This window comes from Amborella trichopoda, chromosome 12 (assembly GCF_054954075.1).
Source record: "Amborella trichopoda isolate Santa Cruz 75 chromosome 12, AtrichopodaSantaCruz75HAP2 v2.0, whole genome shotgun sequence".
NCBI lineage: Eukaryota > Viridiplantae > Streptophyta > Magnoliopsida > Amborellales > Amborellaceae > Amborella > Amborella trichopoda.
In genome coordinates this window covers 49,845,489-49,863,453 of record NC_142347.1, presented here as the reverse complement: position 1 = coordinate 49,863,453, position 17,965 = coordinate 49,845,489, and the positions used below count along the sequence as shown (strand labels likewise).

The 17,965-nt window shown below is 36.2% G+C and overlaps 1 protein-coding gene across 4 annotated transcripts; it reads right to left on the bottom strand.

The window, feature by feature from the left end:
• Nucleotides 1-1,849: 1,849 nt before the first annotated feature.
• SCL28 (SC35-like splicing factor 28) lies at nucleotides 1,850-17,546 on the bottom strand. Of its 4 annotated transcripts, none has more exons than XR_016045502.1 (9): nucleotides 17,230-17,546; nucleotides 14,740-14,817; nucleotides 12,943-13,107; nucleotides 12,755-12,822; nucleotides 12,535-12,574; nucleotides 3,581-3,807; nucleotides 3,196-3,476; nucleotides 2,388-2,855; nucleotides 1,850-2,268 (listed from the first exon to the last, which is right to left on the bottom strand). XR_016045502.1 is itself a non-coding variant. In XM_011629694.3 (7 exons), exons 1-7 carry the CDS (start codon nucleotides 17,463-17,465, stop codon nucleotides 2,256-2,258), a joined length of 1,068 nt encoding a protein of 355 aa, XP_011627996.1. In that variant the 5' UTR covers nucleotides 17,466-17,546; the 3' UTR covers nucleotides 1,850-2,255. The 4 variants fall into 4 exon arrangements, 2 of the variants coding, with proteins under 2 accessions (XP_011627996.1, XP_006857008.2); XR_016045501.1 differs by having other exon boundaries at nucleotides 1,850-2,265; XM_011629694.3 differs by lacking the exons at nucleotides 3,196-3,476; nucleotides 3,581-3,807.
• Nucleotides 17,547-17,965: the final 419 nt, after the last annotated feature.

Below are 17,965 nucleotides of genomic sequence, written 5' to 3'. Positions count from 1 at the left end.
TTTAAACTTTATAAATAAATATAAAAATATTTTTTATGACTATCACAAAGATTTCCTAAACCACATTTCTCAACACTACCTGAAGTTAGGTTCTAATTTGATTATTTAGAGCCTAGGCTCTATAGAAAATTTTATGAATTGAATACTTCCACACGGCTAGGCCAAACCAAGTACAAAGTACAAACAATAATCGTAAAACATGTGTATTATGTTTTTGTAGGAGCATACTGTATAGCTACTCCTTTGGTCAAATGACCAACATTCGATGATTTCTTTAATCTTAAATTTTGAAAACCATGATCATTTTCACACGCAAAAAAAAATTGATCTCACCATCTAAAAATTAAAGGAAAACGTTTAATACGGGATGGACTGCAGTACTATGTCCAAAACGTGTAAAGCATCCATCTTTACGATGGATGCTAGGTGTTCCATCTAAACACAATCTTTAATATGGATGCAAGTAGGTGTTCCATTTAAAAACAATGGAAACTGACGGTTCAAATGATTTCTTACTAGAATTATTATTTTTAATTTATAAAATTTCTTTATTTTCATATTCATGATCTCCATGTTAAATATTATATGTCCTTAAAAATTAGGTCAAAAAATCCATCTCAAAGATAGATTTATTAATAAGCCCGCATTTCCACATAAAAACCGGGTCCAAAATTAAATTCTCTTGAAGTTAATATGTAAGTTTAAGAGGTTACATCTCCACAATTTGTAGTCCTAAAATCATATATATGTTGGATGTGTATTGGGTTTACCCCAGAGAGCAATGGACAGTATACTCAACCATTATTGGCATGCAAATTAAACACTAAAGTCAGCGACTAATATCGCAGGTTTATAACGAAAATTATGTAAAAGTCCTTATATGAAATGATGGGGTTATAAATAGGGAACACATAAAAAACAGGATATGCCGACCTTGACCAACATACAAGTTACTAGTCAAAAAAAAATAGTCCTAGCACATAATATTTGTTTTTAGAAGAATTTTCATATCTGGAGTACCTTACATCAAATCTGAAATTCACTAAGGACATGTTTGATTCATCTGCAAATAATTAGAAATTTCCTCTTAAGTGGTTAGATATAGGAATATTTTCACACTAATTGCCAACAATGCATCTTTTCACACCAATTGACAACCAATTAGAATGAAAAGACACCCACACCGAATCACGAAAGAATTTTTTCACATAAAAATATTTCCCAAGAAAAATTTTCACGAACCAAACATGCCCTGAATAGCTTCATTTTTCAAAATCAACAATATCCCCCAGTTAAAAATATCACCTCAACCAATCCAAAAGACATGGATGCATTATATAGTAGGACAATTCAAAGAGTGGTGTAACAGGACAAATAACAAAAACTATATAGCCCTTCAAAATATGAGAGAGAGAGACAGATCATTTTTCCCAATTATTCCTGTCGCCAACCATTTCAAATGCAGAAAAACCTAGTTTAGAAAAAAAAGTAGGGCTTCTTCTGCCTTCTTGCTCATTTTCCTCTGGTTTCCTTTAAAACCACCATTTAACCGTTGAACTTTTTATTTCAAGTGGGACAATGCCACACAAGTCCAACATGCACCAGTAAGTTCTTTGGCTCCTAAGTTCAGCCATCCAAGGGATCTATTAATGTATTTCTCTCCCAAAAGAGGAAAAACAGAAAACAATTTACTGGAACATGCTCAGAATCATAGTTCTACCTAACAGGCAAACACCATGCTGCAATCTTCTTACCCCAACCCCATGCAAGCACTCCTTCAATCAGAAAGCAGGGAAGACAATAGAAAAGTTCCTAAAGAACTCAAATCATACATTCTTAATACCAATCATAAACAATGGAAGGCCCATCTAACAGCGAGCTTTTCATGTTCTAATAGAAGTAGCCATTTACACGAATGTAAAAGATCTGAAATGCCTAAGTTATCCTGAATATAGTTCAGCTCAACAACAATCTCATATGCGTCAATATATTTAGAGTCAGAAGATGTTCTTCCATTCATAACAATAAAATAAAAATAAAAAAGAAAAATAACTATATAGCGTTTCATAATTAAACTATGAACATACAACAGGGAGTAATCTCATCAGATTATAAAAGCGGACCTACCACCAATCCACTCCCTCAAAACCATGTAGCTAAGAAACAAAAGTTTCTACGGAAAAGCAAAGCCAACTCCTATTTCTAAGTGTGAGCTCGCATGCTTCCACAGCTCGATCTCCCAGCACCACCAACCATCAGGAAGGGCTGCTGCAGAAGAAATGACACTTGCTAAAGCAAAAAAATAACAAAGAAGCCTCTTTAAGAAGACAGAGAAAGCCTTTAAGAAACAACAATAATATCCCAAAATCAATAATGTAAACTTTCACCTGTAAGAACGAGTCGACCTGCCTGGACGACTCCCATTCTCATCAGGACTCGGTAATCCGCGTTGTGACTTATAATCCCCTCGAACTGGAGAGGGGAACCTTGGACTCGGTGACCTGTGTCTTGGCCTGTAATCCTCTGTTTCATCCCGATCAGCAGGGGAGGTTGAACTTGGTGTCCTGCGACGTGGCTTATATTCCTCCCTTTCATTATGATCTGATGGTGAGAGAGATCTTGAAATTGGTGAGCTGCATCGTGGCTTATACTCCTCCCTCTCATTACGATCTGATGGTGAGAGAGACCTTGGACTTGGTGACCTGCGTCGTGGCTTATACTCCTCCCTTTCATCGCGATCTGAGAGTGAGAGGGACCTGGGACTCACTGACCTGCGTCTTGGCTTGTACTCCTCCCTATCTGAGGGTGGTGAGGGGGATCTCTGATCAGAATAGTAGTCATCCCTACCCCTGTCTCTGCATTTACATAAACAGCAAAACAAATCAACAGAGAGGAAGTGAGATCTGCTATTAGAAACTGGCAGACACCTTTTAAAAGCTCTCTGGACACTATGCAAACTACATACCAACTAGCAAGAAAATTACTCAGCAAAAGTTGAACGAAGAGCATTCTAGCCTCCTTCGCATTTCATTATTAGAGTTCTCGATAGCCACAAATAATTTGTATGAGAAGTGCTGAATTGTGATTGGAAAAAAAGAACGAATCCTAGAGATATATATTTGCTTTCCTTTTCATGTCCATGCATGAAAACAGTACTGGGTTCAAAACTTGACTGCTACTATTTCCCCTTTTTACCTGAACCATAACATAGATCTGAACAAAATAAGGAATGTTTGGCCCATATACTTTCAACTATGCACTAGAATGATGTGGTGCCCGAACAGCAACTGAAAACTTTATAAACTCTCTGTGGCCCCATCTTTCTTTAACATAACTCCCTTTAGTTCCAAACGAGGATGACCCTCCATTCCAGAAGAATTTCTTTACTTCTAGCACTGAAGACTGATAGCTTGCAACCTCTCCTTATCAGGACTTCTTTCTCTTTTGTCAACTATAAGCTCTAGATACTTTTTTAACTGGATAATATACAAAAGGAAGGGCATTAAACATTGGAAAGTGAAGGCAAGAGAGAAATGAAAATAGAGAAGTGTTATCCTGAGCCTGTAGTCTTCGAACGAACCATGGTAAGCAGGGTTTGGCAATCCATTTGGAGGAATCATGTACATGCCAAAAGCCAAACAGCTTAACACAATCAAACTATTGATCAGATTACAGTTGTTGAAGAAGATCATTAATGGGTAATGCTCAGATGGCTTTGGAAACTCAGTAAGAAGTCAGTCTCTTTTGGGTCTCTTTTTCTCTTTCCTAATCCCTGCATTCTTTTGGGTCTCTTTTCACTTTATTAATCTGCATGAACAAGACCAACAAATGTTATTCATATCCATTGGATCAAATTCCACATTCCACCCGAGCGAACAAGCAGGATATATCGAAAAATTATTACATACGGAAATCCATAATGCTGGTAAATTACAGCCTAGGTTGGTTTATACTACTTATCGAACTCAGTAAAGGATTAGGATTAGACCAAATGGAAGACACATCTAAATGAAAAATACACAACCATAGGCTTGCAAAAGTCATTTATTATGGATTCTGGAATGAAAGACGGCCAATTCTTGAGTCACGAGGCCGATTGAATCCTTTTTTTTTTCTGAAAAAAGACGACAATAACATATATATTGGTGAGTTCATTTTCAGCATAGGCCACATTGACCCGTGCAGGTTGAGCATATGTAAGGGTTATTGAACTATTGTTAACTTCATTACTGACTAGGTATAACTTCTGGTAAATTTATGTATTTGCTTTTATCATAGTCAGAAGCATACTACATAGATTTCAGCCTTAATTAGAACAATTTAATAATCTCAACAGGCCATCAAAAACACAGCAAGGTGTTGAAAAAGTGTTGTGCTATATAGATAAAGCAACTGGAGTATGTAAAAAAGAAACAGAAGTAACTAAGGGGTAGGGATTCGCATCATCTACAGGTTGAGGAGCCCACAAGAAGGCTAGAAAGCTATTATCGGCAAAATCAAAACCAAATAAATTGAACCATCCAATTAGTCCAGTCCATATGGAGAAAATATCCAAAATAAACTTTCGAACCCGCAATCCTATTGAGAAAAATCAATGCAATTTGCATGGCATGATCCTGTCAAACAAAAAAAGACAACATAATAGTATTCTTTCTTTGCTCCATTGAATATTGTTATTTATTTTTCATTCAAGGGAAACAAAGGAAACACCACCAGGCACTTTTGAGAGCAGCAACCATTAAATGATGGAAGATCCGTTAAGTATCTAGAATAACCGGAAAAATGAAAACGAGACCGGATATAGTTTAATCGTTATGACTAAATCCAAAATCTTCGTAGACTGAACCAATCGTTAATTCCCAACCATGGGGCAAATGAAATCCAATACATGAATCAGTTGGTAAAAGAATTAAAAAAGCTTTTATTGTGTCGCTTAAGTTATAGAAGATTTCCTAAACCCAAGAATTAAGAGTGACAAATTCTTCATTGCCCAAAATAGAATAAGCACTTGGACTAGCAAAACTCATTATATTTGTCGAGAATGCGAAATAGTATGGATACAATCTTGATTGTACATTTTCAACAATTCTATCATTTCTTTGAGGATTCATATAAGAAGCTTTTGTATATGTGTCTCCGGATAATCCCTTATCATTTCGTCCAACAGGAGAACTATTGTTTTTTATTATTTTAGTCTTAGGTAAGTTTTCTAATAAATCTTACTTTATTAAATGGGAGTAATATATTGCATATAAAAGCTAGCAGAAAATTAGAAACATGTCAAAGACATGTTGAGAAGAAATCTCAATGATATAACCCGACTCCATCCTCCCTGGGAAGGAATCCAATTCCTCATTTGGCCCCAATAGACGTGGGGAGGAACCTAACACGCACTTGATAAGGCATTGAACCTGCTCAAACAAAATAACCAAGGTTTAGAAAAACGCCGATCCGGATTGAAATCGCCCGATTCGGATCAAGAATATTTATGGCCAAACCACTTCCTGCTAAATATCGGAACTGGCCAGTTTCCCCCCATGAAATTACCAGTTTTGCCCGACTTTTTGTAAAGATTTTTTTAAATTTTTTTCAATTTTGTTAATGATTAGTACGTTGATTCGGACAGATGATCAGTAGAACCAAATCGAAAATCTGGATGAGCGATCCAGATCAGCAATCCATTTTTAAAACCTTGACCTTAACAACGCATAACAACAATGATGTTTACTCTGTCACATTCATGGAATTCTTTGGAATAAAGAGGTCCATCAAGTAAATGTTGACGCCAAGGAGGAAAATTCTCACCCCCACATAAACGTCCATAGGGTTAAAGAAATGTATTACGGTCCTCCCATAGCAGACCTTCAAAATCAAGCTATCTCCAGGCTATCCCCCAAAATATTTATCAAAATTAACCTTCTTGAAACAATGTTTCTTGATATAATAGAGATTTGACAGCAACCACCAATTCCTCATCACTGTGGTATCCACTGCCCTGTAGTATCCATCCTAAAGACCTTCACCATGTTATCTCATATTCACCTATAGCACCACCACAAATCATTAAGGACTAACTCATATTCACCATTTGTGTCATTGAAGCCACACAAGAATAGAGTGTCTTTGCAAATTTGAGATGAGATATTGGTTGAGGCATTAGAACTTTTGAATCAACTCGGACACTACAACCAAGCGCATCCTCAGACATGATCTTGACTCATGACCAATATGACTTGAGTGGCAGTCACCTTGTTTCAAAGTTTAGGAGTGCCAAAAGAAGAGAACATTAACCAAAATAGAAACCAGTCTCATACCGACACACAAAAACCAACCTACCAGCTACATGATTTAAGAACCCAAATCTACATGGTTTTATGTGTTATAGATCACATCTGAGAAAACAATAGGGAACTGGACTCCCCAGAGTTTGATATATGTGTACTCACTTGGTAACTAACCCAACCTATGCCTAAAAAAGGTGCCTTGAAGAGGGGGTACATACAGGTGGTGCCCCCTCAAGATCCCATCAGTCTCATGAGTAGGGCAGTACCATTGCACAACTACCAAGCTAAAACATAACTCGTATCTCCACCATAATTCACCCTTCTGCCCTATGACACCACACAACAGCCTCAAGCAGTCCAGGCCCTCCTAATCTCGATTACAGCCTCAATTTAAGGCCCTCTCTCCTTGAGACCTGACGCGCACACGAGATGCTCCGAACTGGTTAACATGATCTGCATTACACTCCCCTACCCCCAATTCCCTTTTAAGGCCCTCAATAGTCAACCTCTCATCTGTCACCAACAAGTCCCACTCACCATACCTCCTCACATTACCAAAGGTACAAAACGCTCATGACCACCCCACTGTCTTTCAAATTGAGCATCTAGACAGCTGCAACTCATACCCTTTCCCTCCATTGTTCAACTTGTGCTCCTTCCAACCTGCCCGTTGTAAATGAACCCTAGAAGAATAGAGCCTCCAACACCATCCATGAATTAAACAAAAAGAAAAAACTGGCTGCCATCATTTTTCAAGTTAATATAATCAATCTAAAGTCTCCGATAACACCTACCTCTGCTATTAGAACAGGTCAACAGGAATAATAACAACAGTATTTTTATTGTTATGAAAAATAACATCCAGATCACAGTTTATCTTTGCGATAGAACTCATCAAATAATTTTGGCACATCACCTTTTAACACCTCTAACCAAGCTCTTGGGTAGAATACGCTAATCCAAAGCAGGTATGCACTTGGCATTGTGGAAGAATGGTACTGCGAAACCACAAGGGTCCAAAATCAAAAAACCAGACTCCGGACCTATTCAAACATACATTCCATGACATCATTAACCTCAGCCTCTAGCCCATCCAATGGAGGACACCTCTACTCCACCATGCACAGCGTCTCAAAAGGACCAATTGAAAGCAATCATTGGCTTCAAGATCCTTCAAAAATCAGAACTACTCCATCTTTAAAGTGGACATAATCACTACAATGGTATGTATCAAAGAGATCAGAGAAATCATGACCAATTAATTAAAGAAACCTGGACTATCATGTCATGTCCAACATATTCCCTCTTACCTTACCCAAACTTCAGACTCCTAAACAAAATCGACTAAGACCTACCTATTCCACTCCTTCAACAACCTTTGTTTTTGATAGTTCAGCAGTAGAAATCAAATTTGAGACATAGTATTGCAATAGTCAACAACTAACTAATCAAGCCCAAGCCAGTTTCTTTGACTTCAATTTAACCAATTGCAAGTGTGATGTGAAATATCTCCAAAGGATGTTACAATGACTCCAACATGAGTGTTGAGCGTCAACATGGATAAAAGATGCTCTGCCCTTTAAAGATACGAGTCTGATAGCAACACCTTCATACCATAGTTGTTGGAGACAGAAGTGGGATCAGGAGCGCAATCAGTTCGGGAATCGCCGAACCGCCCTATTGCGAAAGTTCCCTGGGTTTAGGATCGACGCCCGTACAATGAACAAGTGAGGGAACGAGATCCTTAGGTTTATGGGAGCAAGATCCCTTATCGATGGGTTCAAGGTTTTGATTGGCAAGAATCGAAGCTCCACTACACATTAAACAAGGTTATCAAGTAGAGCTAGTACCTTGGTTTAAGGGATCAAGGTTTCCGTTTGTCATATAACGGGGTTCCTCTTGTTCTAATACCAATAGTCTTCAAGTATAGGAATCAAGGTCCTCAATTGATTGGCCCCAAGGTCTGCAACTACCATTGGTTAAGGGAACGAGTCCAATATGTATGCTATCCTCTAGTTAAATAAATCTATAGTGCCCCATTTCTATACATCATATGCTTACATGCTACTTGATAAACGCTAAATACTACTGAACAATTTACTGTATATGTCCATAGTCCATGCTCCAAAATCCAATATGTACATATGAGCGTATGACAACCTCTAATTAAATAAATCCATACTGCCCTATTTCTAGGCATACATGCTATTTGATGAAATATTAAATACTTTTAGGCACATTACTATATAGTATGTGGTCCATTGTCCAAAATGTAATATGCATGACATCCTATGTTTAAATAAGTGCATCAAACCATATTTTTATGCAACATGCCTATATGCTCGATAAATCTAAAGAGTATGGATTATTTTGCTACTTAGTCCATGGTTCTTAGTCCAAAATCTAATGTGTATGACATACACTATTTAATTAAATGCATATTACTAAAATTTGATACATCAGGTGCCTATATACTACTTGATAAATGCTAAAAGTATAGATCAATCTATTAGATAATCCATAGTATACTTATGTACTCCATTCTTCTTATATATACTCCAAATCCCATTAGAGGTATAATTTGAATAACATAGTCCCTCGGACCACCAAGATATTCCTTACACATAAATCCAAGAAATAATCTACAAGTACACAAATTGGATTTTTTCTATTATTTTAATCAACTACATACTTAGAGAGGTGTGTGTGTGCACGCAGTAGAGAGAGAGAGGTGTGTGTGCAATAGAGAGTTGTGTAAGCAGTAGAGAGAGTTGTGTGTGTGCACAGTAGAGAGAGACTTGTATACAGTAGAGAGAGGTGTGTGTAGGGAGGAGTGCGAGTGAGAACGAGGGAGAGAGAGAGAGAGAGAGAGAGTGACAGTGGAGAGATAGTGACGAGATGAATGCTTTTTTTGTTGCTTTTCATATATATTTTGTGATTTATGCCATAATCAAGTATTTTGATTGAAACACGAATGTTGCGTGGGTTTTGATGAATTGAATTTCTAAGATTTATGTGATAAATCTGGATTTAGGATCAGAATATGAATGTTGTGTTGGTTACTTTGTCTTGATTCAATATTTTATTGGATAATCTGGTATTTGATCAGAGCATGAATATTGAATTTGTTGCTCCGTTATAAAACTTGCCATTTGCATGAAAACTGAATTTGCTGCTCTGTTATAAAACTTGCCATTTTTATAAAAGGGGGAGAGTGAGAGAGAGGTATAGGAATACTGTGGAACTGGATTCATCTGTTTTTTAAAGTAGATTCCACATATATGGAACCCAAGATTATAATGTACAAAAACCTTGAACCATGTTTGATGGGAGCGGGAATCTATTTCGAAATAGTACTGGAATCCACTAATGGTTGGAACATGATCCCCGCTTTATTTGGGAGCGAGATCCCAAAATTGAAAAACCAGGGTCCCTACGAGATCCCTAGGAGAAACCATGGGATCGAGGTTACGGAGCGAGAATGACACCCTACCCCCACGGTTCCCTTAACTATGCTTCATTCAGTTCATAATGTGGAAGTGTGCCATTTCTAGGGGTCGATATAACACATGCATGTGTAAAATTATGCATGCATCATATGTTCACCACTTTTATTTAAGATTTCTCCATTCATTACGTAGTGGCATCCAAATAATTTATAGTTGTCTGTGTTTTGTGTAGTTAGATATTGACTTTTCAATTACCCACTCCTCTTTCCCTGAAACTTCTCACTTCTCTATCTAAATTCTCACATGTGTCATTCACTCCTAAAACCCCTCCTTAAAAACGTCTATCTTTTTTTTTTGATATATCATGACAAAACTTACCCCAAAAAAATAAAAACTCACTAGAAAGATATCTATCTCCCCTTAAAATCTGTTACTTTTATATTCAAACCAGTTTTCGCAAAACCAAGAGATCTAACCACTAACCGCCTGGTTAGATCAGAACCAACCATTGGCCGGTTCCAGTTTTGGGAGGTTTTGGTGATCAATCGGCATTTTAAAAAAATATATATATACAAACAAATGTATATATATCCCCAAAAATAAGGAATTTGATTTATAATGCATTTTTTAAATATTCTTTACATTATGGTAAATATTAAAAATTGTTTTGGTCATTAATACTCACTTTTATATTTTCCCATATTTTTCAAAAAAAATTAAAAATACCCCTAAGCAGAAATTGATTTGTTAAAATCCATTTTTTTCATTAATTTTCAACTTCATTTGAATGTGTTTTGTTTTAATCATTCTTTATATGCTTTTCATATTTTAATAGATTTTTTTTTGTATCTTTTTTATTTTTTTCAACACTTTTTTGACCGCTTGGGACTTGCCCAGTTAGAGCAGTTGAATCGGCCGGTTTGCCGGTTAAACCGTTTCCAAGCCCATGTCCGGTTAATCGTTCCGGTTCAATTTTAAGAACACTTATTCAAACCCATTTTTTTAAAAACTGGTAAATTAGAGAGAAGAAATATGAGTGCATAAACAAAAAGATGTTAAATATTTTTTTCTAAAAAAAAAATAAACTAGAGGAAAAAATAGGATTATCCAATTAAAATAAAAACTAAATAGAAATAGAATAATTTCTTCTAAACAAATATAAGCTAGAAAGAAGAAGTAGCAGTACCTAAATAAAATGCTAAATCGAAAAGAATCTAGAACTAAATAGGAATCCCTACCAAAATAGGTACTCCCATTAAAAACAACCGGTATCTTGAATAGGCATCTACATTACAAAGGAACTGAAGAAATGGAAGGAATATAAGGAACATATTCAATACAAACGTTTAAATAAAATTAGGACAAAAATTAAGCAGCTGTAAGGGTCATATTGCAAGACTCAAAACTTAAATAAAAATAAAAATACATCATTTTTCATCCAAACAAAATATTGAAAAACTATTCTCCATCTAATTTCTCAACTAAAGCACCATGTAATACACAGGCCATTAGCTATTTTCCAATATGTTTCAACCATACAAAAAGAAGAAAAATATGGTGCATGTACCAATTATAATACAAAAAAAAAAAAAACTATATTTGAAAAGCAAGACATGCGCATCTTACCACTGGATCACATGCCTAAACTTTATGCATGCCTTCTAAGATATATGTCTTGCAACCTAGACAAGTGTCTTGTACCAACAAGGTCGCATGCTGTTCGGGCTTGTCAATACAAGCTCTGATACTGTGACTAGGTCCAACACTCCAAAACATGTCAGACACGTATGCCTCATTGCATAGCTCCAAACAGATGCCCACCCAACCCTCCACTCGAAAAGATAATAGTCATTGCAGAATTCTTACCATATCCATAAATAGTCACAAATTTTCTTAGACTTCCTACTAAGACCTTATACAACAGAAAATTCAGAAGATGATCCAAGGCTAGTTTTAGAAGTGCCTATTGCAAAACCTCTGGGAAGTATGATTACCATCCCCCAAAAATCAAGAACAAGAAGAGAAACACACCATCCAAACCATGCCCATCCCCAAACCCACCCCACCCCTAAAAAAATAAACACACAAAAAGGTTCTTCATCCTGCTTGTCAAACAAGCACGTATTAGAACCATATTCAAACTTCTTAGATATTACCAAATATTACACTTGCTTAAAAATTTTTAATGTCTCGTAGAGATTTTTTAATGTGAACATAAAGAAACTTGTTGTACATCATTCACCATCATCATCATCAGAACCTTTTCCCAACAAGAAACTTATTGTACATAGTTATGCTATTTTTTTATTATTGTTTACATGTTTATATTCTATCTTCTCAGAAATGTTTGAAATTACGAATCATACAAACATTAGTATCTTGCACTCTTTTTTTAAAAACAAAAAAAGGTGAAAAGACACAATCTACTAAAATTCAGACTGAAAATAGGACAAATAATGAGCTATAATAACCATCAAAAACATTCTTATGGCCACACAATAAATTAACAAAAAAGGTCAAATGACAAAGTCAAATCAAATTTAAACCAAATAATGGAAAAGGAATCTATTTCAAGTAAACCAGATCATCAAAACACAAGTTTTATTTCAAACAGTTACCAAGAAAAAATACATGAGATTAAAAGTCTTTAATTTTGAAACAGCAAAGAGCATGTGAATCAATTTCAATTGTTCAATAGTACTATTTATGAAATTCTTCTTAAATTATATCATTGGCACAAACCACAAGATCAAGAACTCTAAACTTAAAAGCTAATACATGAGTAAAAGACAGATTCACACCTTGAGTCATGCCTGGGAGAAGTAGGGGTACGGGAATATGCTGCGAAAGAATAGGACTATGAGATAATTTCCTCAAGCAGTAAACGAAAGAAAAAACAGATATATACAAATTTTATCCTTCCAGTCTGAGAGCAAAACAACTATAGAGGAAACAGATCTCCACGTGCATAAGAGAGTTCAGAAACTTTTCAAGTCCCATGGAAAGTGAAAGGAAACTAACAACGATATCGACGTCTTGGAGATCTCAGTGGTGTACGCCTTCTTAAACTTCCTCCCATATACCTGCCACTGAACAAAAAAGAAACATGGATTAAAAAAAAAAAACCAAGGGTTATATCTTGCTTCTGAAGTCAACTCTAAAAAAGAGTATTGACATGCCTACTGGATAAACAAGAAAGAACAAATTACCTTACACGTGCATTCACGCGCATTTCTTGTGGAGTCTTTCTATTTTCTTCAGCAAAGACGATTGTAATCTCACGGCCACCAATGATTTGATGATTCATTTGTTGCTTGGCTTCAGCTGCATCATCCGGATTTCGGAACTTTACAAATCCAAAGCCCCTAGGCTCCCTACACATAAATTTTCAAAAGAAAGAAATGCTTTTCAGGTTTTTTTTAAAATCCAATACACTTAAGATAATTGATGCGTCATAGGATGGTTTATTTTAAGTTGCCCTATCAGACCGTTTATAACTCACTGCGTCACAAAATTAAGGAAAACTCATTAAACTGTCAGACTGCTACTCAAATACAGAATCCCACTAATGGAATCCTTTGAAAACTCCATCAGAAGCACGTTATTACAAACTTGTGATGTGTTAAACAAATCTATAAGCACTGATAGGATCTATCCATGAAAAACAATGAGAAGAATATGGAACAAAAAGGTAATTGTTTAGCAAGAAATTCCCACAGTAAAGTTTGAAAATTCTGACCTAGATTATTTATTGTACAATATATAAGCCATAGCATGTTGACAGAAAACAATTATGACAGCTTAAGATGTATTTTTTTCATTCCTCTTTAGATTTTTACACTTGTTCCTTTGTTCCACCCACCAATGACCCAATTCAATTATCTTGCACGTCACTTTCAGCTCACTTAGGCATTATTGGCAGCTACACCAGAACAATATGCAACGCAAATCAGTCTACACTCAATAACAGATATAATAGTTATTATCTGGTGAGGGGGAAGGCATACAAAAAGAATCAAAGGCAAGCACGGCAGTGAACAGTGAGAATTAGATAAGAGGGGCTCATTTTCACCGACCTTGATGAAACTGGATACAGAATGGTACATTCCAATATAGGGACAAAAAATTCCCATGAATATATGATCATGTTTAATAGATAGGCCACTGAAGTAGTGCTCAGACAGTACTTCCAGTTGAGTCAGTCCTGCAAGTACATTCATTTAATGCAAGTGATGATGATACCAATTCTCCCTTACACCACTCATTCACAAACAGGCTAAGCCCAAACAAAATATAGATTCTAGTATATAAAAGATACTGGTTTATGACTAGTGACTTCTTTTTGGAGTCGTCAAAGCCAGAATGAGAAAGATCCTGAGTGCAGTATATACAGACTTATGTCAAACTGGGAAGGGACAGATAAATGAGATGAAATGGAAAAAATGAACTAATGATGTGAACGACTCAATCTCCTTTTACACATGTACATCGCATCATATTCCTATATTTATGAATTAATATCTTGATTATTTACCCTGAATTTCATGTATTGAAGAAATTTAGACAGGTTTATATGCTTAAAAAATAAATAGAAGACACAGGAGCTTTGTTTTTTAAATCTGTGTCACATTGATGCAATAAAAATAAATTGCAAATGCAATAACCATAAAACATTTTCTTTCCACAAATCTTTCCTTAATCTCTTACTTCTGAATCACTTAAAATTTTTCTTGGCTTATTATTGCTTCAAAATTGCATCCAAGCAGTACCACCTAAACCATTCAACAGTTTCATCAAACCAGCCCCAACCATCTGAGGGGCAGCCCATTCCAAACAATAGGGTCAGACAATGAATACAATCTGTAGAGCACGCACATCGAGTAACATAGAAGATAACTTGACAAGAGTTTAAAGGACATAATGATCCCCATGCATTAGCTCAAACAAGATAATTGAAGCAATCATATGGGAAGGAAAATGTTCCCATCATGTCCAAGATAGCATACCCAGTGTAGTAATTCTTTGGAAGGTAAACATCCTTCACAGGGCCAAAGCGCTCAAAGGGGATCCTAAGATCTTCAGGCCTGCAAAATGAAAGAAATGAGCACAAAGTACCATAAATATATTGACAAGAATAATTTGAGAAATCGTGATCAAACTAATGCTACTATTTTCTTCATTTATATTTATTGATCATTGTAGGCCTAAGGCATTTATTGAGCATTGCAGGCCTAAGGCCATTTTTTGCTAACTACAGCCAACAATCTCTGTTTTAGCTGTGGGGACATAGCTTCCGGAAAAAACCCACTCGACGCTTCAATATGCAGCTTATCCCACAGCAGAAACAAAGGCCTAATCCAGCAAAACAATAAACATAAACAAATTTAAATTGCAATAGGCTATATGAATGTCTGAAAAGATGAAAAGACAAACCATAGAGTACAAGAATATAACTTGGCTATTTTAGACAGGGAATCATATGCAAAAGACCATATGCACAAAGCAATGCCTGCCTACTGCACCGGTATGCATGTGTATCATATCCATGTGCGAATCCACACATGCATGCACAAGTAGCCATGCATGGATGCATACATAAACAAACATAAATTTATGTATTTGATTCAGGGTATGTTCGGATATGTGAATACATGCACAAAAAAGCATCCATTACCTATATTGATAAATACAAATGTTCTTTTTTTTAAGAATATAAATACACATGTTTTAGTATTAATTTTGTGAGCAGAATTTTTTATCGAGTACAATACAGTCAACTTTCTAAAAAAGAAAAAAAGATAAAAGCATGTGTTTTGATGTGTGAACATGCTATTGTGTATGCACATACATGTGTCCAGTGTTTCAAAACCAAGATCAGTGGGTGGATTGTTCACCCCGATCCATGTCGGATCGATGGATCGGTGATCCAGCTCGGTCTGGATCAGTCCGAATCAGTGATCCACATAAATTAAAAAATAAATGAAATAAAATAAAAATTAGAATAGAGATTTATGTGATAGGGATTTAGAGGGAACCTAAGAAAACATTAGATAAGCTTAAAAAAGGGAAATAATATAAAAGGATGGAAGGGGTTTTACAAGGTAACCAGGCCGAGACCCATTCCAGGGAACCAATTCAACCCCAACCAATTCCCATCTGGATCAGCAATCCAAGAATCGCCAGGTTTTAAAACATTGCAAGTGCTATGTGCATGCATATGATGAAATGATGTTGCCCCACTTGCACTTCTCAAAAGAACAACCCTTCCAAGAACAAAAACCACCGTTTGGCATGCAGACAAGAAAGTAGAAGTTGGTCATAAGAAATGGATAAAACCTCGCATACATGGGAAAAGATAGGTGAATAAATATTTGTTTCGAAGAGACAATAAAACCAACCATACATGTCAAATAATTATACGAACATAAGTGCCACATCTAACTCAAGTTCATTTTTTTTTTAATAAAATCTAACTGAAGTTCATTATTCGTAGGTGAAGAGTTCAGCAATGAAAAAGTCCTTAAAATGGAAAAAGTAACAAAGATGCTAGTAAAATAGAATATTTGGAATATTTCAAGGGCCTTCAAAGAATTATAAGGCAGGTGCATACAAATTCATTCCTTGAGATTCTATATTATCAGTACATAATAATAAGGAAACTTGTTTCACGGGGGCTGGATTGCATTTCTACATATGCGGTTCAGAAGTATAAAGCATCCATCTTAAAGATGGATGCAAATGTGGTCCATCTAAAAACAATTGAAACTAACAGTCCAAATATTTTCTTAATAGAATTATTATTTCTAGTTTTTAAAATTTATTTATTTGTACATGTTCATGATCTCCATGTTAGAGATTACACATCCTTAAAAATTATATCCAAATTCATGTTAAAAATAGATTTATTAAGGGGCCCGCATTTCTGCATGTGCGGGCTTGGCCTACATGCTAATCTCGTCCTAATAATAATAATATAAATATATCTCTTTTTTCCTGTGATGAGAGCCCCAAAAACACTACACCAAATAACATTTTGCATATTCTGGCACTAGAACAAGCTCTCAATATGGATTTTTTTTGGATAAAAGAAGTTCTAAATATAAATCGAACGAGTGTAAAACAAGAACCATCATAACCACTGTGACATTCCTCAGTCATCAGAAGGCATGGAGTATTTCTTTGTAGCATAACAAAGGTTCTTTAGAAAGATTTGAAATCCAGGGATAATATTCATGGTACCAGTAAGATTCAAACCCGAAACCCCAACGATATGAATGTAAAGAAATTGAAGAGGGGATTACATATTGAAGAAGTTTATGGCTGAAAATGCAAAACAATGTCAGACTCTCCAACCCCAAGATGCAATACATAGCTCATAAAGCAAGCAAGCAGCCATGTGAGTGAGTGCGAAGTTCATAGATAGGTGAGAGAGAGAGAGAAATGAGGTAGCTCAGCAGCAAAAGGAAGAGGAGAGTTAGAGAGAGAGAGGTGGGAACCTGGCATCCAAAGAGATGTTTCGAATGAGAAGGCCAGAAGGACCGGAGGAACGCCTGTCTCTGTCTCTAAACCTGTTGCTGTGCCTTTCCCTGTCCCTGTACCTGTCCCTTGGGTCATCGTATCTTTTCCTTCTAACGGGAGGGCTCCCGCTTCTACTTCTACTAATGCCACGCCCTCGCGGACTGTAACTCCTGCTACGACTCCTCCTACTTCGCCTTGGACTGAACCTTCCCATCGCTCTCCACTGCCTGCCTTTACCCTACCATTTCACTTCATATCTCCCAATGACACCGCCTACCCACGAACAAGAGACCTCTCGCTCTAGACCTAAACCCTGCCTTCTTATAGCAATGAACCCCAAGAAAATATGACAGACTTAAAACCTCACATCCCACCCTAATTTGCTTTCAATTTTCTTGCGTTTTACTTTCCCACCCGCCAAGTGACGCGAATTCCTCGTATTCCTGCCGCACGCGCCCCACCCCTTTCTCTTCTCTCTCTCTTACCCTTTTTGGCCTCTAATAAATTTTTAATCTTGTCTCCCAAGTCCTTTCGTCATCATTTTTGTCAAAAAAAAAAAAAAAAAAAAAATTTTTTTTTTTTTTTTTTTTGACTTATCAGGGTTGGCCATACAAACAGATTGAGATCATCATCATTATGTTCTATTAAAAATCATGCTTGCATCTGGGTTATAAGTTCTCATATTTTTTTCTCTCTACTTTCGATTGTGTTTTT

Bases quoted from the DNA above. Each gene is read 5' to 3' on its own strand.
- SCL28 (XM_011629694.3), bottom strand. From the start codon at position 17,465: ATGGGAAGGTTCAGTCCAAGGCGAAGTAGGAGGAGTCGTAGCAGGAGT. The intron at 13,108-14,739 runs GTATGCTATCTT...ATTTATGTGTAG, and splicing joins CCAAAGAATTACTACACTGG to GGAGCCTAGGGGCTTTGGAT. The intron at 12,823-12,942 runs GTAATTTGTTCT...TTTTTTGTTCAG, and splicing joins CGCGTGAATGCACGTGTAAG to TGGCAGGTATATGGGAGGAA.